The sequence below is a fragment of the Periplaneta americana genome, chromosome 10 (genome assembly GCF_040183065.1).
Source record: "Periplaneta americana isolate PAMFEO1 chromosome 10, P.americana_PAMFEO1_priV1, whole genome shotgun sequence".
NCBI classification, from domain to species: domain Eukaryota; kingdom Metazoa; phylum Arthropoda; class Insecta; order Blattodea; family Blattidae; genus Periplaneta; species Periplaneta americana.
In genome coordinates, this window is record NC_091126.1 from 5,687,740 (window position 1) to 5,710,239 (window position 22,500).

At 36.2% G+C, this 22,500-nt stretch overlaps 1 protein-coding gene across 2 annotated transcripts in view; it reads right to left on the bottom strand.

Annotated features, from left to right (window-relative positions):
• The window catches only part of Gfrl (Glial cell line-derived neurotrophic family receptor-like), a 1,341,875-nt gene that overhangs the window by 181,735 nt on the left and 1,137,640 nt on the right, over window positions 1-22,500 (bottom strand). The window contains exon 6 of one of the 2 annotated variants that reach the window (XM_069836785.1): window positions 8,420-8,917. The exons of the other annotated variant lie outside the window; for it this stretch is intronic. Coding sequence (XP_069692886.1) covers window positions 8,420-8,917 — 498 coding nt within the window. The remainder of the gene's footprint in view (window positions 1-8,419; window positions 8,918-22,500) is intronic. 2 annotated transcript variants of the gene reach the window in all.

Below are 22,500 nucleotides of genomic sequence, written 5' to 3' on the forward strand. Positions count from 1 at the left end.
GGTGCTTATAACAAACGGGTTAATCATTGTGGAAAGCTGAAAGGATAAGCTGCAATTGTACCAAGCATAATAAACCTAAACCAGAAAAAATCTAGTTCTCGAGTAAAAAAAAAATAATGAAAAAAAAAAAGATCGCATTACAATACTTTCCGAAAGCAATCGTCAAAAGTCCAAGAGGAGCAGAACATACACAATCTTCATTTCAAAAGATAAATCAATCCCGTTGAGGGTCGGGCGATGGCCGAGGTTCACTGCAGGGTTTTCTCCTTTTGCCTCACATGACCGAGTCTCGAGTTCAAACCCAGCCTAAGAAAAATAATCCCTTAGCAATAGTAGAATGGCAGTAGTAACAATAATAATAATAATAATAATAATAATAATAATAATAATAATAACAGTAGTGGCGAAGGCAGCAGCAGTAGTGGTGTAATAATAATAGTGATAGCAGGAGCAGCAGTAATAATAATAATAATAATAATAATAATAATAATAATAATACTAATAATAATAGCAACATCAGCAATATTAATAGTAAAAATAGAAATAGGGATAATTCTAAAAGCAGCAGCAGTAGTTTTAAGTTAGTAATGGCAGTAAATAACGGTGCATTTTTGCGCATATGTTGAATCCACAGTTTTTGTTTTCCTGAATTTCGGCCTCCACTGTGTTTCTATATACTTCTGAAATTCGTTTCACTCTTAGAATTATTACATAATATTTTGGATCCGGATATCAACATGCTGTTTGCTTTATTTCTAGCTTTCTAGTTTCCGTTTAATATTCCTTGCAGCCTAATACATGACTCATGTTCAACGGGAGGGTTAAATGGGACTAGGCCTTAACCCAGATTAAATTAACTTGCTACTATGTTGAATCAAGTATGCATAAGTAAAATTAAAATGTTTAACACTTAAAAAATCGATGTTGTAAGGATGATATAAATTCCTGTTTTATATAATATGTCAGGCGTTAAGTTCCTTAGGTGTACGAATTTTCCGTTTCATGCGAATTAGTTCATGGAGGTCGCGACTTTTTAGCCGCCCAGAACGACACGAGCCTTTCGCACTTAAGCAACGTTGCCTAGTTGTAATGTTAGACTCAGTCGCTGATAGTTTGGCTAAATTAAATATTATATACGCCCAGACAAAATATTGTAGCCAGGAAGAAAATCAGACGTAAGAACTAAGTCGCGTGAAAAGCATTACAACTGATTTTATTGAACTGTTACTAAAAGTAGAAAGCGATAAAATTATTTAGTACGTACTCAAAAACTTGAGTTTTCTGAATTGCATACGAAATATATCTTTTTAATAAAAATATATCTCACTCCTGATTAATTATACCTTATTCATCGCGCTCAAGTTTTCATAGATACTGTATAACAACTATTCGTATGCCGTAATCACATTAGAAAGACGTAGTATGTGGTCGTTATGAAAGGAATTGTACAACTCTCACACATACACCCACTCAATACAAGGAAGGTTCAGTATTAGGCTTCGAAACGGCGCTCTTCCATTCTTGAACATCGAGTGACACCTTTTCACTATTCCTTTGTACCAGAGACGATGGAAATTACAAATGAGAATAGTAATTCTATTTTTATAGATAACACTGGTCTGCATTTTGAATTTTTTTCTGTTTTTTGTATCTAATATCAGATTCCTAACGGATTTTTTGTGCTCAATTCGAAAATAATCTCCAATTTTTTCCAACACGTCAAATTTTCATACAAATCATTACTATGTGAATAAATGCTAGTAAAATAAGACAATTACTACCAGAAATGAAGTTGTAGCTGTGTCAAATGTCATGAAAATTATTTTCAACAAACATTTCTTTTTAGACAAAAAAACTGAACTACAAATTGCTATTAACCAATAACAATGACATTCACATCCTTACGTCAATACTGCACTTCAAATTTCCCCCTTTTTGACTTCAACATCAAGCAAACAGCGACCATGTTACCACTCCACTTCCCTTGACACCTCAGGTCCATATTTTTTATTTATTAGTGAAATCTTTCATCTTGTTCCTCACTAAAATCTCCCAAATTATCAGGAATATAATTTAGATGGGAATAAAGGAAATGTACTTTGACACTCACATTGCAGCCAATCTGTTTGAAACTTTGTAACATCACTTTCGCTGTGTTAACACAATTTGGTTCTTTTTCTACTTTCCAGGAATTTACAAGCATTTCTGAACGAATTGCAGGGATCCTTTATATTTCCATTCATAGTATTCTCGAACTGCCCGTCCATCAATTTTCGTATTTGTAGGCCAATGAATATACCAGCTTTAATTTTGTCATAGGTTAATTAGGGAAATTTAGCACATAAGTATTTAAAGCATTCACTTTCCTTATCTAGAGCTTTCACAAACTGTTTCAACAAACCTAATTTCACACATTTCGACATTTCTATGACACAACACTAATATTCTGTACTCTCGCGGAAAAATGAGACATGCTGACACACAACAATGAAGAACATAAGCCTGAACCTCTAAGTTTAAAGGAATGTAGCTTATCTCTGAAAGATTTTAAATACGTAGTCCATAGATGTCCAATTGTAACTCGTACGAGATAACGCCTGGCGTAAGCAACCCGCAGTGCATATTCTTTAAGGTCGTTTTTCCTATTTTATATGGAAATTTATTGACCTCAGTAGAGCATGCTTGAAGTGCAATATCTCCTGTTTCTATAGGCATTTTGACACCCATGACGCAGTTTCAAATGCTGGATCGTACCTGTCATAAATCTGCATACCTAACCCTGTGTCAGTTAACTAACTCCCTCATGGTTTGTTTAAATAGCAAGCTCTTCAAAGAGTAAATATTTTTCTTTCAATATATTTTATGACCTGAAAACACTTTGATTTCAACTTTCTGTTTATAGATGATGATGGTTGGAGAAAGATAAGAATCCTCAAGATTAAAAACGGATGTTTTACTAGCAGTTCATTAATTTTAGCTACTAAAAGGACGGAATCAGTAAGATTAGGCCTTACTCAATATACAAGAATATCCTTCCACATTTTAAGTAATAAAGTTGAACTTGTAAACTGTCGTGCCCATCAAATAATTGTTTTTAACAATGTGAAGCGCATAATAATAATAATAATAATAATAATAATAATAATAATAATAATAATAATAATAATGATTTACTATAATTATTATGAAAAATATTAGAAACATAAAATTTTGAATTGTGAAAAATTCTGACGTGGTACACGAAAACGGATTTCATTTTTGCAATCACCATGAAATTCTGATTCAGGAACGAAACCCATGCAGACCAATGTAATTAATTAATTTCAGTTGATAAATAAATTGTATTTTTATTTCAGTACGAACTCAATTACATTTATCAGTTTATTCTGGACCTAATGAGATACAACTTGAACCATTTTATTGTTATCAGCTTAATTCGCAGTTGGTGAAACCTAAATTGTCCTTGGCAGGTAAATAGGCGAGAAAATTTGCCGTACTTGTGGACGTAGAAAACACATTTATGAAGCAAACTTGTCTGTATTGAAGGGTTTCAAGTGGTTTTAATTTAGTATCTATTTACGAAATTAATTGGAGTGAACTGAGTACAACAAAGAAGAACTTATTAAACTAACAATAATTTGTTCCTATCGAATATTGCTGTACATGGTAAAACTATCTTCTGCCAAGCATGCCAGAGCAAGTGTGCAATTTAATTACGAAGCTGAAAGTTTTAGTCCAGAAAACTTAGAAATACAGCGATGAAGTTGAAATTCTAGAAGTTAGTGAAGCTAAGGTTTAAAATTCATGCCAGTTTTATAATTTGGAACGAAATTTTATTTTCATAATAAACTGTATGGTTCTGATTGATACGTACAGTACAGCTCTTATGAGACAATACCACTTACTTGACTATGTGTGCTAGAGGAAGAACTTGTTTGTATGTATTTGAAGTCTCATTAGTGTAACATGTAGCTAATCGGCGATGTATGCAATGAAGGAGGAAAGGAACTGGCCACTCCACCCCATTACCTCATAAGTGGTGCATTGCGGTATCACTTGTGAGGTTCAGACCTGTCTTCGGACAGTTGACTAAACAACAGTAAAATGCAGTGAAAGACTGATTGTAATTCGAGAACATGAAAATGCTGTTTCCATTAACAAACAAACTGAAGTGATAGGCGTTACCGAATATCTAAAATACCGATACTAAAATTTGGGAGAATACTGGCCGTTGAGGCAGATAGCACTGACGGAAATAAGAGATTTGCTTTTAAATCCGCAGGTCTCAATGCGATCAAAGATTAAGCCAACATTTTGAGTGTGGAAGCAACGGTCACGGGTTGCAAATCAGTTAGGAAAAATACGTTTATCTATTGCTAATGTGTTCTTCTGCGTTCTCTTAGGAGATCAGACCTGGTACCAACCCCATGTCAGAAAAGTAATAATTAAAGTCTGTATAATTTCCAGTACTAACATCAGGAATGGGTAAATGACGAGGGAGAGAAAGAGAAATTAAAATAACGAATTTTCTATCTTTCACACTCTAACCGCCTCTGCGAAGATGGACAAAAGGATTTGCTATAAATTGACATTACTATCCTATTCGCATTATATGGCAACATACGCTCGATCACTCACTTCAACGAAACAAATGAAACAGATGCACTCAACTCGTCGACAATAAACTAATAAAACTTATGGTGAAATAGCTATCTTTCTATTCCGAGGTCATACATTTTTCTCGAATGAATTTAAGTTCACAGCGTAGCCTAACATCTTTCTAATCGCGCGTGGCTGGAGAATATTCAGCCCGCAATCAGGCGGTGGCGTCAATTACTTATAGTCCTCGTGGAGTCAACACATTATAGTACTCCCTTGTTTTCCGTAGCGGCGATATAATTGGAAAATTATTAAAACTGGAGGAAGAACGGGAATATTTCGAGAAAACATTTCCCAGGATTCGAACCCTGAACAGGCCACACCGCATCCTTCTGACATCTGCCGCACAATTTAGCTTCTATTCCACGAATATTTTAAAGCAGTTTTCTAGATCGTGTGAAGCAATAAAATAAGTAACATGCCTTAGGCTTACTCTGTTCCACGTGCGACATGAATCTGGTTCTTATGGTATAGTATTATTCAATATTCCATTTGTTCTTAGCCTGCAACAGTCAAATAGAAAAGTATCCTATTCCACTTAAAACGGAGTAATGTATTTTAATATAAATTTTCGAATATAAAAAAAAAATTACCAAATATTGAAAGATAATCAATAGTCACAAACTGTAAAATTAAAATAATAGCAAAAATATTGGCAATACAGTCAGAAACTTTTAAGCTGCAGAGAAGGTTCGGCGTTTGTTCTCTTGCAGACAAATGCTGTACTGACTTTGCGGCATGGACTCAGTAATATAGCAATAAAGATAATGGTATTAGCGCCAATAAACACATACACAAGCAATAATCTTAATACACACTAACCTTGCTTGAAATGCTGCTCGTCCATATGTTGGCATTCCTGGCATCCTTTCAAGAAGTTTCACTGACCCTCTTCAGGTCTTCTTCTCTTATATTACTTTATCACTGTATTATTCGAGATATTCTGGGCACATTTTTTAGTATTGCACACATCTAATCAAGTTTCTCCTTAGTGAGAACAGATCTTTGTCGATATTATATTGAGTTTCCGTAAAACTCTAATAATCTCTTGTTTTTTTTCTCTATATGTGGAGCAAGAAACACGGAACACTCCTATTGATACTGGAATAATTCTTCTCGGGTTCTGAGCGAGTGAGTTTGATTGTTGATTTTAAGCTTTCGATGAGTAGATCCGTCATTTTCTTCAGGGATTGAAGCGATGACGAAGCTAGTCAACCCGAGAAGAATTATTCTATATCCCACGTCGGGAAAGTCTCAAGTCTTAGTGACACTGATTCAACACATTTTTTTACTTTGTTCATTAGCGTATCTCTGACTAGAACAGTTAAACGTATGAACAAGACAGAGCAAATTAAGGAAGGCAAGTGCAGTGCTGTTTTGTGTCACTTGTGACAGGCTCAAAGGGTTGAATGCAGCCGCTAGAACAAATGTCGAACCTTCACTAACACTTTACATAATCTCACCCTACATTAATGATTGCAACTTTTTCTTCAAATGCTTTCAACAATGGTGCAATTGTGGGTTAATTTGATCCTGTGATTGCTGAAATTAGAACATAAAACATACAGATCGACAGACAAAATATGTTGTTCACGTGACTTGCCTGATTCGAAGCGCTGGCGCCAATTGCGACGTAGTCCATTGGCTTCTTGTCCCATAGGACGTCATCACGTACTACTGATATTCCTATTTGTTCCGTAATTTGTACTCTTGTGGCAAATGTATAATCAAAGTGTAAATGTTATTGTCGACCACAATTTGTGTTAATACAACAATTGCAATTAACTTTACCAACTATGAACAATTGCTTATGAATATGGAAGTGTACGATTTACTTGGTGCATGCTTCGACCAGTTTGCACTAAAATAAAAGCGAAATTCAGTCCAAAACAAACAGGAGTACGACAATGCTGCATACACTTACATGGTAATCCACACAAAATGATACTTTACCAATAACAATGCATCGTACGTAGTATATATTATTGCAGTCAAGAAAAAGTGTGAATACTGAAAAAGCGTGCTGGAAGAAAATGTGGGATTGAGGATTGCTTACTAGAACATGACCCGTCCAGCCCTGCCATGGATCCCAAACTTGAGAGACATGAGAAATTAACATTCAATTCTGAATACCAGTTAATTTAAAGAAATCTGGGACTTTAAACTAATTATGACGCACAGAAATTAATTTGAAAACAAAATAAGAATTTTCCGATGTCTAATAAAATATGATAGGCCTATGCAAATACATGCAGTAACGATATCTGGCACATAGACTGTCATTAAGGTACAATTATATTTTAGATGAGATGAATAAGTGTTAAGCATCTAAATGCATACTGAAGAAATTACGTATTTGTATGTTTACATTGTACTGAAAGTCGTTACGATTGAGGCCACATGTATGGATGAATATGATAGTGTGTCACTTTTCAACTTCGGGAGGAAAAAAATTCTAGACTCTTCTTAATAAATGCTATATCTTTTCCAACATGTGAAGTACTCGTGGTATGTGACGAGGCCTGAAGGAAATAGTTTTCACATTTAAAACGCATGCACATTCCTGAGCAATTTATAGTCTTTGAATGATACAGTGTGTGTGTTAGTGAGCATTGACGAAGGTTTCGTTGCTAGGCAAATAAGCTGTCGGAAATGTGTATGTAACTAACGTTGTATTAACTTGATATTTTAGAAGTAATTAACATTAGTTTGTTTTAATACAAAATGCCTATACTGTTAATAAATATGAAAGTATGTTAACAATAATTACTTTATTTTAACTCACAGTTAAGTTCAGTTACAGAAATACGTACAAACTTTTCTGAGATCACTTTAACAATACTGAATGTATTATTTTTAATTTTTAAGGCTGTGGTCAAATAGCTTTAATGTAATTATACTTAAGTATATATTTCATTCTGTTTTTGTTGATTTTTAAGAGGGCTTTTATATACCATCCAATTATTAATAGGCCTAACATTAACTGTAGTTCAACTTTCAATTACTTGCTCTATATTTATACATAGAAGGTAGTTAGTCTACTAGTAATTATTATTAATAGTTTATACTTTCTGGGTATATTATTATTATTATTATTATTATTATTATTATTATTATTATTATTACTATTTGTAACTTTTCTGCCATAATTTTGAAGTATATCAGAAGTGTCACTTAATTTTTTCAGTTTATCTCATCTAAGAGACATGAATCAGGATTAATAGATAAGCATGCTCTTCCGTACGTTTTTTTTATCCAGCTTTTAAACTGTTCGCAAACCAAGAGACTCAAGTTCAGTCTTGTTTGGAATCATGTCCCAGAGCTAATGAGAGGTTTCAGTGCCTATTTAAGGTATATTTTATTCTTGTTGTAACAAATTTACGTGGGAAGAAATGTTTACCATTAAGATAGTCACCAAGAAGAATTCGTAAATTGTAGGGCAAATGTCTTTGCAACATGATCAACAGAATGTTAAGAAGCATAACAAACCTTGTACCGCACATTCCCCATCCATGGCTGGACCGGGTCGTTGAGCAGATTGCTTGAGGAAGAGTGGGCTCGGGCCGCCGGCGTCACGAGGCAAGTGCATCGCGGTCGCGGTCGCTGTCGCTGTCGCGGTCGCGAGGCGACACGACGGCCGGTCGGCCCGCCGGCCGGCTTCCCCAAGCAATCTGGCCGCGGCCGGTGCGCGGCGCCTGCGCTGAATAGGTGTGGAAGGCAGCAGATACTGTACATTGATTGGATTGATATGTTTACGTACTTGGATGCACCTTCGCGAGCTCTGGAGTGATACTAGGCCCTCTTGGTTCTCCGTCTTCATCAAATAGAGAGTTGTTCCCATTTGACGGGATGCCTTGCTGTTCGTGCCTATCATCCTTTTGATCGGTGCCTCTAATGCCAACTAGAGGATTCTCTAACTGAGACTCAATGCCTTCAATGGTCGTCGCATTTTCCGAGGAAATCACCTTAACTGAAATTGACCCCGAATGGGAAGAAGTCAGTTTGCCATCTGTCTCATCGTAATCTAGTGGAATGTTGAGTGTATCTTCTACTGACAGATGAGTGTCTGTGTGCGTAGCCGGATAGTGGGGGGGTGAGTGCGAGAGGCGGGGGCGCAGTGTGTTGGACGGGAACAGAAAGTAGGGGTACAAGTTGGTTGCGGGGGGAAATAAAAAGTCGCGGAAATTCCCTTGCTCGGGGTCATACGGATAGAGTGCAGAGTCTGTGCCGGACAAATCAAAGGAGGCTGGTAGAGCGTCTGAAACGAAAACAGCAGGAAAAGAAACCATCAGTGCAGTACATGCAGTGCAATCGCCCCCCATGAGAGGAAGCGGCGCGGAGCCCGCTTGCTTCACATGGGGCGCTCATACGAATCTAACAACTAACAATTCATTCAGATATGGAGGTACAATCACGTTGTGCTTTTCAACTATGTTTATCGCGTGGGTGGAAGGGGATGCAGCCTGCATGCATCTGCTCCTATAAGCTAGTCATCTGTGTCGGATTCCATGTATCTACAGGGTAATTGCAATTGATTGTGTTATGTTGTGATGTCGATGTGGCAGTCAGTGACTCGCACGATGAGTAGCGGGATTCAGTGAACAAAATTATGTACTTAACGAATTTATGTTACGCTTACTTCGCTATTTAATGCAAAAATGGAAATGATAAATCCTTTTTTTTACTGAGAAACATATATTTATTCGACAACAAATATAAAAATAACGAAAGTATTTATATTAACTTCGTATACGTAATTTTTGCAAGATATTTAGTATTTGTCCTGTGTATTAGGATTAAAATCTTATTGCAGAGTACATGTTAAGGACGGATTCCAACTTCACTCAGTCACCTACTACTACTGCAATAGGCCTAATAATTTATGCTCTTTATGTTTGTGTGCGATAAGCAAGTCACATTCTTTTAGGGAATATGATGTTTCTAACCAATTAATTTGAAATGTATTTATAACTCTCGGACAGGATACTTGTCCATAGCTCAGAACACATTATTTTAAAGTTTCTTGCGTTACTGTCTTACCATACAACGAATATTGTTTACATTCTCGCTCACTTTAATTTATACAAACTACACACATTGTTGTTTAGCTTAGATAGTGTACTGTATGGGAACAAATTACTGTTTAACACAAAATAATTTATGTATAACTGACTTCGTATCACCCTGAAGGCAATACGAATAAGTGACAAAATGAAATAACGTGATATGTTGTGAAGACAGGCGTGCAGTTTTATCGATTGTTTTAATAGGATTCGTGGGTAATTGTTTCACTTAGAACCTGACACATTAGCTTACATGAAATATGAAATTTCGACAATAATCCTACGCAAATTATAAATTAATATGACATTTTCTGTATTACAAGTCTCTTGGCATTAGGCCTATATGAAATTCATTCTATTATACTTACAGTGTGAATTTACCGTAGTGTGCATTGTCCATTTGAACTCGGGTTTGCAGTATGAAATTAAAACTAAAAACAATCGAGTTTGGAACACTCCAACGAGATCAAATTAACTAATTTCGAAGCAAGTATCAACTCACTTCCTCTTCTGCTTTCTCTGTGTCCAAACTGTTGCTTTTCAATATTTTGATGTGTAACATAAGTGGGTTGAAAAAGTTGACAGATACTGTACGGTGCTTTCAGGAAGACAAAGATGATTAATATGCAATCTATATTACAAAGCACTAATGTGAGTATACGTTTAATTCAAATGTTGCTAACATATTTTCTAATTAGAATGGATATTCCCTTCTCATTTTAGGAGAGTGTCTAGGACAGCATATCATTGTAGCATTTGTAAACATAATTCTAAAGTTGCAATATGGTCCAGATTCATTAAGCTATGCACAATATATACATTTAATTTCAGTTCTATAACACTTCAACCCGCATATTTGCACGCGACTTATACTCCAGGTACTCCTGCACGTTTCTGCTTGTTTGTGCTGTCCGCTCAGTAGGAGTGTAATACAGAGGCATTATTATGACGTGAGGCGAGGAAAGGGCGGGTTACTGGCGGCCCGCTCCCTGCGCGGCCTGTTAGAGGTGCTGTAGTAGATCCTCAGTCGCCATATGGCATTCGCTGTAGTCACAAGTCGTTTTACAAAACTCTTATTTCTTCAAGTGTATGAAGTTTAGCGATTATTGTGTATTTAGGTAACTCCTACCAACAAATTCTCATTGCGTGTCCATGTCAATGAGAGAATTACGGGGTATTTTTGGTACAAGACTAACGGGTAATAATTTGTGGGCTCCACGAAGCCCAGATCTAACACTCTGTGATTTTTCTTTTATGGAGAATGCTGAAAGGTAGGATTTACAGGAAAAAGCTATATTTTATAGATGAACTAAAAGACTATATACGAGAATAAATCGAGGCTATCAATGATGAGGATCTTCAGAGTGTTGGTCATTCGTTTATCAGAAGATGTCAGTTGTATGTGAAGGCAAATGTGGTCCATTTTCAGTAACGACTGTGAGCATGTTATCATTGAACATTTATTGTTAGTACTGTTATGTATTGTAGAAGTGCCGAAGAAATGGTTACGCGCTCGCCGGAAACCACGCTAGCAGTGGGCCACGAGTCATCCGCCGTTTTATCGCCTCACGTCATAATAATGTCTCTGTATATTTTAATATAAAGTAATTACAGAACGTAAATATGTAATAAAATACGTACAGAAACGAAAATGAAAAATACTGACTAGAGTTTCAAGATATCGGTACCTATACCATTAATCTACACAGCTGACATGTTTTATGATTGGCGTCAATATTTTCAATCGCTATAATTTTGTTTTACTTTGAAATATGCACTAGAATTTTAATTCTGTTAGATCAGACAGGAAATAATTCATTAAAATTTTTACAGATGAATTTGGTGCTAAAGACATGAAAACTGTCCTTTCACCGTTGAACGTTAGGTACAAAATAAATTTATTTGTCTTGAAACTGAAGTTCCCGGTTCCCGTGAAAATTAATTTCTGGAGAGTGAGAGGAAGTATCCAATGAATTCATCCCTGTTGGCACTCCATTACGACTCTACACATTCATCGCTTTAATCGTGGCCACTACGAACTCTTGACATGGGATGCGAGGAGATAGGTGGTTAAGTTTTGTTAAGTCCATAATATAAATTCTATCTGTTTTATTAGAATTCTTATGGCGTGTTAAGTATTTCTACATAGTCACTTATTAGAATACTGAACAAAAACAAGCCGATCTCGGAGTAGGCCTACTGTTCATTTTGAAAATGGCCATGATTCCCCCATGTTGTCAACTTGCAAATCGCAAAATCACAATTTTTGCAAACGATCTCGGCAGTCAATGATTCGATGTTTCGGTGTGTACAATGAGATGATCGGGTGCTTTTTCTATTTTGTCTGATCAAAAACGTCTATTTGTTACAGTTAATATGCATGTAAAGTCTTATTATACATGATTAAAGACAAGTAAGGATTTAAGAGCCTGGTCTGAACATAAAATTTCCTTCTAGCTCCTCGCATACGGTCATGAAATTCAGCTACAAGAGATGTTTAATGGCTAATCGTGTATCGTTGTCCTTAAGGGCATATAGCTTGCTAAGGGCTGTCGGTTCGTTTTCTTGTTCCACTCTCCAAAGTTTTGTAAGCAACTCACAATTTTGTGGATTGATATTTTAAATTTCTGGTATGTCTAGACTAGAGATGAACAAAACTAACAGCCGCTCTCGCTCGCTGTGTCCGTTGCAGTTGTCTTTCGAGTCTAGTCTCGTCTCGTAACTCTCGTGCACTTCGATTCTTGCTCATCATTCTCGAAATAGCATTTGGTGGGCGTGGAAAGATTTCGTAACTTTGAATTACATACATAATTGAAATAAATAACATTAGAAATGTTTGAGACAAAAAGACCTAAGGTTACATAAATAGAAAAAACAATTCTCAAATAAATTTACATTTCTAAGAAACATAAAACATAACGCTAAATAAAGCGTTAATATTTTTTTTTTAATTGAGATTGTACACTTGATCTCAAACATAAGAAGAGAAAAATCCTATCCATTTAATAATGGCCTAGTAATTATTTAAAGATTAGATAACGGAATATTATACACTGAAAGGTAGATATGATGTTTAAAATCGGCTAATTGATTATTTATACATATAAACAGTTGCCAAAACAGCTAAAAGTTCAGTCTGGTCTGTGAGTATAAACAAATGTGACGATTCAAGGCTGCTTGACTTTCGAGACTGGACAATTCCGGAAGTCTTGAAACGCTCACAAGCAGTCTTTACGTCAACGACGCGATGTAGTCAATATTGTCGTGCGGGTTTTCGGCTTTTCGGGCGCTGTTAGTCTTGCTTTCTCGATCGTTGTTCCACTCAGTCTAGACATATATGGTACGCGGCAAAAAAAACGACACTGAAATTATTGCTCATCTGCTGGCCATGTTTCCTAGCAACGAAGTATTTATTTATTGTATATAATAGTTTTACACATTGTGAACTCTGTGTTGTGTTGATTTCTGCAATTATCGTTCTCACAACAGAGAAGGTGTTTGTCGTGGAACATTATTTCCGATCATACGGAGTAGACGTCAGAATGAGCCAGGTTTCCTTCACGTTAAAGAAAAGTACGAGGAGCGATTTAATAAGGAGGCACCAAATAATAGGGCAGTATTAGCTGTCGTTGACAAGTTCCGTCATACGGGATCAGACTTATGTCAGCGAAAGGGGACAACAGGGCGTTCAAGAATCGTCACCACAAACGAGAATCATTGACTTCTCCAACAAGTGTTACAGTCCCCAAAGCGTAGTCGTACTACGACGAACATAGCAGAAGCTTGGTCTCAGCAATAGGTCCGTTCAGCAGATGTTTAAAGAGCCGGGTGGATTTGCATACCGCATTCAAGTTGCTTAGCATCTAACAGAAAGGGATGAGCGAGCTCAATTACAATGTTGCAGCCGAGAGTTGTCTATGACGCATCAGAATCCAGATCAACCGACAAGCAACTCGTTTTTTAGGGTTTGGACTGCCTGATGTCATTATACAGAAACCACTGCACAGTTCTTGAGTTACGATTTTGTGTGCCGTGTCTGGTCATGGAATATTGGGCCCTTATTTTATCTAGGATGCTGCACGGAACCCAAAAACATTAAACCAGGTACTCTACAGAGACTTCTTATTACTCCATTCATGCGGGATTTTCGCGGTTTTTTGTCGCGACAGAAACTTATCCCTCCAACGACAATCGATGCAGCAAGATGGAGCTACAGCCCAAAACGCGAGGAAGTCACTTGCCCTTCTGCAATGACAATTTAGAGATCGCCTAATTTCTCGTGGAACTCCATTCCCTTACAATTCCTGCTCCTCGGATCTCACGGCCCCAGATGCCTACATATGGGACATGTGAAAGAATCAGTTTTCAAGACAGATGACCCAACTACAAATATTCCCTAATTACGCGAGAAGATAACGTAATTTTGTCTGTCCTTGCAACAATCTTTGTTCATCAACATGTTCAATAACCTTCAGAAATGCTATCGGCAATGTGTGGCACGTGATAGTACACATTTTGAACATATACTGTATCAACGCAATTAAATAACATTTAAGTGTCGTTTGTTTCGCTGCATATTTTAGTTCTCCATTTTTGTCCACAAACTTCCACCTAGTCAAACGGGAAATGACAATTATTTTTCCTTTGTACAACTGCTAAATTATAACAGACGAAAGGCCACACTTCAATCCCAGCCTCATTTTAGCTACTTTTCCAGATTGTTGGAGTACAGGAGCATTTCTAAACAATTGAACCGTCTTGTATATCAAAAGGTCATAATATTAACTCCTCACTGATTCCATTTCACGTTTAAACGCTGTCTAAATTTTTCTCAGGAAACGTAACCTCTCAGCTTCACTAAAAACAGAGGCAGTAACTAGACAAGTTCGATATAATGAAAGGAGGAAGCTGTTAAATTTGCACTCGATTCTCACGTCTCTGCGAAGGCTCATAGGAATGGTTGGGTAGCTATGATCCCAAGTCATGCAAGTACTCGACAGAGGAACCCTTTCCTGAAGTGAATAAGGTTACAGTGAGCGAGAGTTGCTGCTGTAAGTCTTAAGTGGGAAAGTCCGATCCTGTGTTTCCAATAGGAATCAGAAACTTCCCGCTCTTCCCAACGGACGAAACTAATCTTAAACCTAATTTGAAATATCTGATATGTGAAGAAACAAACTAAATAATTGGGATGTGAAACAAGGATATGAATTCCCGAGTATAAAAAATGAACATTTCCGCACCGATTAACAATAGCGGTATCAGAACATTTTCATAAATTGAAAACGCTTTCAAATTTTCAAATTTAAATGGCAAGAGAAGGAAAACTCACATTTAAGAAATAATACAGATAGTTGTTATAAATAAAGTGATTTAAATGTGCTTGTTCTGATGTTCTGATTGATAATTCATTTAGGTTCCACAAGAATTAAGACAAGGAAGGAAAGTGGTAATGTTTCGTTGAAAAATTAATTTTGTTAAAAACTTCATTTATGAAGCAAACATTATTTATAAATTAGTGAGTACCGCGTCCACGAAATTCATTTAATCGTATTAAATATGCCATTTTTTTTTTCGAATTTGAGCCCGCAGTTCCGTAGCTCGATATTTTATGTGTGTGTGTGTGTTTAATCACACGTACAATGAAAGCAGCACATTTACCTAATGTACGTGCATTTATGAAGCAGAACATACAAGTTGGTATCGTTAAAGTACGTTAAGAGGATTTAACTTCTATAATGAAAGTAAAACTCTCCGGTGGATGAATAACCAGTAATCACATTACACTTCCGATACTTTAGTGAAAAAATCTTAAATGTGAAGTCCGCCTAAATTACAGCAGCCATAGGAAGGCTTTTGGTACATTCATTCATTTTTCGTTTTGAAATAAAGGGAAATCAAAAACATAAACTTTGATTATCAAATTTTCGAAATAAAATAGGCTATTATTGATACTTCTTTAAAGCGCTATATCTGTCAACATTCTAATAAGATAAAATTTGAATGTGTTTAGTTGAAACGACTTCTTCCTATTTCATTGAAGTCTACGGGCGCATCTCGTAGGAAAGTGACTTCTGCGTCTGCAGATGACGAAACAGCGCTACGAACTCCCTGGTACATTTTATTTCACCCTGAAAATCTGCCCTAACATATTTAGTATATATAAACTACACTTGAATTACAAGAATTGAAGTCAGTTTTTCCATTTCAGAAACGGTTCTCCATAGAATGAAATGGAGAGAAAATGTATACGTCAATCAGAAAAACATTTTGGAAAGTAAATGAATGTGGAGTTAATTATACGTGTATAACAATAAATTACTTTCTCATGAAATTGTGGGCTTATCCGACAACGCCCTAGCATTAAAGGAATGCCAAATGACACGTGAAATACCTTTTCGAATTTTACACGGGGAATCTAAATTCAGACCACAAACTGTGTTGGCTGATAGTCATCATTTGAAGTATCTTAAAGTAGTAAACCACATACCGAAAGCCCTTTCTTTCTTAGCAACGGGACGCGAAAGTGTCCTGGGAGAATTCGAATGGACGCGCCTCAGTCCGAAACGTAAGGCACTCTTTTCACAAATCGCCTACACAAGCAGTGTTTTTCGTGATAGATGGATTAGCAGTGGTGGTCCAGTATCCTGGCCTATTAGATCCTCTGATCTAAGCCCGTTATAGATTTATGTGCGGCTATATGAAGACGGTTTTTTTTATCGTACTTCATTTGCTTCAACCGAAGATCTTGTGGTACGGGTCGTTGGTGCAGTCCATAAGTTAAGAGAAATTCCTAATGTGTTCGTTATGGCCAGACAGGCAATGATTGAGGTGCAGAGCCTGTATAGAATCAGAAGGTTCAGACTTTGATCAAAATCTCCAGTAATCTATTTTTATTAGATCCATATGTTAAGTTTTTGCTTTTTGTATGTAGAATTCTAGAGTTTTAATTTGCTTTTTTCTCTAATTATTGCTTGTTAAAATTAAATAAAACTAAGTGATAAAGAATAAAGAGTGTTCAAGTAAAAGTAATTAACACCCTGTATCCTGTGAACAATTAGTTTGTGACCATTGGTTTCCTATATCTAATTGTTCACTTGACTGAAGTTTGTCGGTTGAATTTAGATTCGTCCTCTATAAATGCTCCGCTCCACTATAGTTCACATTAACTCATCTGGAGTGGAAAAAAGAGTTAATTTACTTTGAGGAAATGAATCAGAATACAAATGTGAGCGCATTATAACCAAATTTCTGAACATTTAAGCCCTTATGTTATCTGGTTGTACCTATATATAATAGTTATAATGGTAGCCAGAGTTTTTAAAGCAATTTTTATTACTCCACAAATCGGCATCAAAATTACAGGAATGAAATTATTATTATATTATTATTACTTTATTACTATTGTTATTATTGTTGTTGTTGTTGTTGAACTCTCGGATGATACGTCAGAGTCTGATTTACTTTCTAGCAATATCATTACTGTGCGACGGTTTTGATGGCAAAAATAGCTGATACAGCTGATAAAGAGGAAGAGATATTCTTAGGGGCCAGGAGCCTTCCATGCGGGGAGCGAAGGGGGTGTTGTCCGCAATAGGTGAAGGAATGAAGAATTTTTTAAGACAGAAGGCAACCAATTTCATTTTACAGAATATGTCATCGATGGTCACAGATGGAGCTTCCTTAAACACAGGTGAAAAGGCAGGACTGTGGTCCCTACTGGATAAATTAGCGAGGTCAAGCAGTCTGACAAATGTCCAAGGCAGTATGGCTCCACCCCTTCTGAAGATATGGTCCTGCGTACACAGGTCAAACGTAGCATGGAGAAGTGTCTGCAATACAGTTCCAGAACTGAATATCATGCTTCAGAACATGTTTTCAATTTGCAGTTTTTTCCATGTGTCTGAACTCAGAACTAGGAAACTGAGCATGATAGCTAAGAAGAATAATATTGATTTAGTCACTCTTCCTGAAATGTTCGACGCTGGACTAAATTTACATATGCAATGGTGGAGGCTGTGCTATGATCTTGGCAGGTTTTAGTTTTGTAAGGCACAAAAAACCGTGGCGATAGCTATTGCTATGGTCACCTGAAATTTCCCTGCGCGGAGGATAACTTGAGATTCTTAACATTTCTGGCCGTTGTACTGTCCGTCTTCAGCAGGTATCATAATATGGCACTTCAGTCAAATTCTACCAATATTGTCGACATGGCTAGATTAACTGAATCCTTGAAGTCAAAAATATCATCTTTGCTGAAGATCCCATGTTGGGAGGTTGGACATCGACACTCGCAAAAAAACATTACTGTACTCCCATGTAGTTTGAGACAGCTGAAGGGCGTTGATCTGACTTCCGGAACTGGTTGCGGCTTTGGGTCATCACGACCAAAAGGAAGTAAGGGACACAATCTCTATGTTACTGATAACAGGGACTTAACTGCCATATTCGTGAAGGTGAAGGAGGCCCTCATAAATGTCTTTAGCAACAGTTTCAATCTAGATTAAAGAACGATTGATGTTGTGAAGCCATGTTAGGATCTGTTCAAGGATGAATTTATAAAAGCTGTATTTAATACCATTGGCAGTGACCTCGATCTATAAAAAAATAGACCTTGAGTATTGATACCTTAAAGGTTTGCCAAATATAGACATTTTCAGCGGCGAAACACTTGTAGAAAAAGTCAAATATTTTCTTTTGCCTCTTCAACGAATTACAAAAATGTAGCAACACTTTTTGCTCGTAATCTTTTGGCTAAGCCTCATAGTGCTGATGTGGAACGACTCCCGAGCCCAGATACCTCCTTGAACACAAAATTTGCCAGAATGAGTACTACTGAAACCGAGAACCTTTATTTCTTTGTTCACTATAACATGCCAACTCTGTTTGAATGGAATCCTGGAGAATTAGTACTGTTCTGGCTCCGAAAGTGTGAACGACGTATGTATCTGCGATCGTCCGAAGCTGTTACAACAAGAGTACTTCACTTGCACATTCAGCTGTGCGAGAAATGTCAAGGAGACAGCACACAAGAGGTTGTGACAAAAATAAAAAATAAAAACATTCTAAGGTACTGTTGGCTGTTACGAGTTAATTCTTACGCCAATATTGCACAATTATGCTACAATTGTTTACATTACTTATACTTTTCTGTTTATTGTAAGTATGTGTATCTTATACAATCCAAATTTTCATGAATACAAGGCTATTGCTTTCACTTGGTACCTGTTGTTTTCTTTTAACATTTATTACTGCACAACATTTGTTTTATTACTGCACATATTGGTTTATTACTGAACAAATTGTGTATGACTGCACACTAAAAAAAACTCTGATAGTAGCAACTGATATCAAAGTCCTTTGCATTTTATTTGTGACGTATGTGATGATTGAGTGAAGAGTCTCTTAACATTGGAGATACATTTTTTCGCAATGTGTAAGTACACGCATCGAGTATAACCGGTGAAGTCTCACCTTGTTCACTCAGAGGACGTTTACGATTGAAATATTCACAGAACTGCCATCTCATTGCAAGGTTCAGCCGCTAAGCGCATGAGAGCAGTAAACTGCTGGAAGACTACATTGTAATGCGTTCGTTGTTAAAGATATGAGATAAGGAAGTGGTGCAACGTTATGGCTTGTACGTGGGGAGTACCTCGCCCCCTCAGACGTGTCTGTCTCTTCGTGCATGCTGCAAGACCACATCCTTATGTGGCTTCAGGAAAATGTACGTACATGGTGCCATCTCCCTCAGATGTTTGTAACAAGCGTTCGAATTTCATCTTTCCAACACATAATTTGCTAACTGTCGAAGAATGTATTTTTATAACTGAAATTTGTTTTTATAACACAGGAAACAATAGACACGTTTAGAAATTTGAAATAAAATTTTATGTCTATACATTCTATATACAGTTAGTAAAGTTAATTAACATACAATTTTAGAACATTTTAATACATGGACATTGTTCTTAGACTTGTGATGTGTTTTAGGCAAGCAACTTCCTGTATGTTTTGCAATGAATCACCTGATACGTCCGGAGCTGTAATTTATCCACACAAAATAATTCACTAATTAAACTTATCATTAGACCTCGGATTTTTAAGTTTAAAAATATTACTTTAAGTACCTAAAATAGGCTATATCTCAACACAAATTAGGTTCTACAATAGCAAAAGTTTTTAATTACTTTCATAAATTATCATCGATTAAATTAAAATAATGTGAGATGTAATGCAGGAAAAGTTAACAAGAAAGATGACTATTCAAATCCGAACTGGCGATACACACATCAACAATTTTCTAAGAATTAACTTTTAGAAATTCCGGTTTAGTTTCTAAGGTTCCAAATAAGTCATAACTTTTCTGCCTGTATATTTTACACGAAACAGAGAATAATGTATACCGCATATGAAGAAATGAGGTATGCGGTAGCGTAGCGGTTAAGGTATAACGCTGCAAGATCGGAAGGTCGCGGGTTCGATTCCCGATGTAATCGTGAATTCTCCCGTTGATTTAATTTTTCTGCTCACTATGACCGTCTGCAACAGAAATGAATATCAGAGGTATTTCCTTGGGGGTAAAGGGGCGGGTACATAGGACTGACATGAATGCCGATTGTCTCTAAAAGAGGAAGTCCTAAACTCCTGCCACCTTCTGTGACGATTTGGCCTATAATGGGGGTGACTTTACTTTACCAGTGTCTGAAGAAATAAACACATTAATAGGCCTACATTAACTGACAAATACAGCACAGATATCACCTATTACACCCCCTCGAGGGCGTTGTACTTGACCACGAATTCAATGATTGAAGTTCAATTTAGCCGAATGTTCACTAAATCCAGAGTTGACTGTAATATTAGGGCTATGTCTTATTCTAAAACAACATTTTTATATACTTTATATATCGGTATGAATTTTCGCAAAGAAAAATTAAAATACGTAAAAATGGTTTCTAACGTTAATTTCGGTATTTTAGGTGCTATAGGATAACTAATTTCGACCACATATTTCCAGAAATTGTGTATATGTTCATTTATTTTAATGTATTATATTATGAGCTAAATAGGTTTTTACCTAAAATCCGAGGTCTCCTTATCATAGAAAAATACCGTTAGTTTTCATTCGCTTCCATCAGACGATATACCACTCTTCTGTGTTGTGAACAAATTTCTGGACAATGTTGCAGTCAAGTCCTGAATGCTAGTTATAAATTGAAAGACTAGACATGCAGTTTGAAAATTTACTATATTACTGATTAACAAACGAAGTATAATTTGGCTCTTCCAATAAGATAAAGAGAAATGGTTAAATCATTTTTAAATTTTAATATACGTCCATTAAAATAATAATGTTTTCATTAACATGACAAAATTTCTGTTCAAAATGTAGTGTGTAATGAAAGTGCAATACGGAGACATCCGAGGATGCCGGCAAGGATAGTCAATTCAACCCGAACTGGAACATTCGTAATGAGTGCGGAAGTGAAACATAAGACTGTCTTGCTTATTTTAATTCATTTTAACATGAAATGGAATATAAAATTTTCAAACATGAAATTTAAATCACAAATAACATCATGAGATTGTAGAAAAGAGTACTACAAGGAGTTTCGCACCAGATTGTTACCGTGCAGGAGTCTATTCTATAATGGGCAACGATTAATTGTTGGAAATTACATTTACTTGGTTCTAAGAAAACTACAAACTTTATCACCGCAGTGATGTAGAAGTAGTGTTCAGGTATTTATTTATGTAAGCTACTATTATTATTTACTACGTGACACACACTAACTCCATGCAACAGTTTACCTTAATTGTATGGACAAGGATGCGCTGCTCTAGGCATCTTCCTTTGATGTCGGAAAAGGAGAATGTATACGTTACCGATGAAATGTTTAACTATTGGGTAGAGATTTTACAATTTCAGTTACAATATCTTATGATAAATAATCAGAACCATCGAATTAATGTAGTTAGTTTAGTTGTTGCCGATTATTCTATTATCACACAGTTAGCCTGCATTGCAAGTTTAAGCCAGAATTCAGTATAGATTTTCAGAGACGGAAGGGAAATAATACAGCTGTAATTAAATTTGACAAAACTGTAATCAATAAGTGAAGTTGGAAAATGTGAACGTGTGAGTATTTGTCGCCTGCATTCTGCATATTTATTATCACATCAATTTCTCAACAGTTACTGCAGATTAAGACATAATTTTTTGGAAATAAAATAATGATATATATCTTTGTGTCTATAAAATATGAAGTTTCGGAGAGCGGCTAGTCTCTCCGACTTCTGGCTGAGATGATGCTTATGCGTTAAGGTCTCTCACTCTTCACTGCTCCTTGAGGAAGTGCAGCGAGCTTGCGCTGTGGCACACACGTCACGTCTAACCCTCTCACATGCACACACATGTTAAGACAAACTGAATGTGGTAATGTCAATTCACACCTATTTATTCATTGCTAGATTTTACCTACATGAAGAAAGAGAGTCCAAAGACTTCTGAAAATGTCTAATATTCCAGTCAATTCGCCTTCGCGAAATTGTGGATTATTGCCAACTTTTAAACATGAAAGTATCGGTTGTGAAATACTCCTGCAATTGTCATTATACAAAAATTTATAAACCAAATTCGATAATTCTACCATCAACCTTGTGCATAAGATCATCTACTTTGAGTCATATTAATTTTCCATGCAAACCATATATTAACTCTTCATATTACCAATATACGTATTAAAATGTAATTATTAATGAGGAATTGAATTTAAAA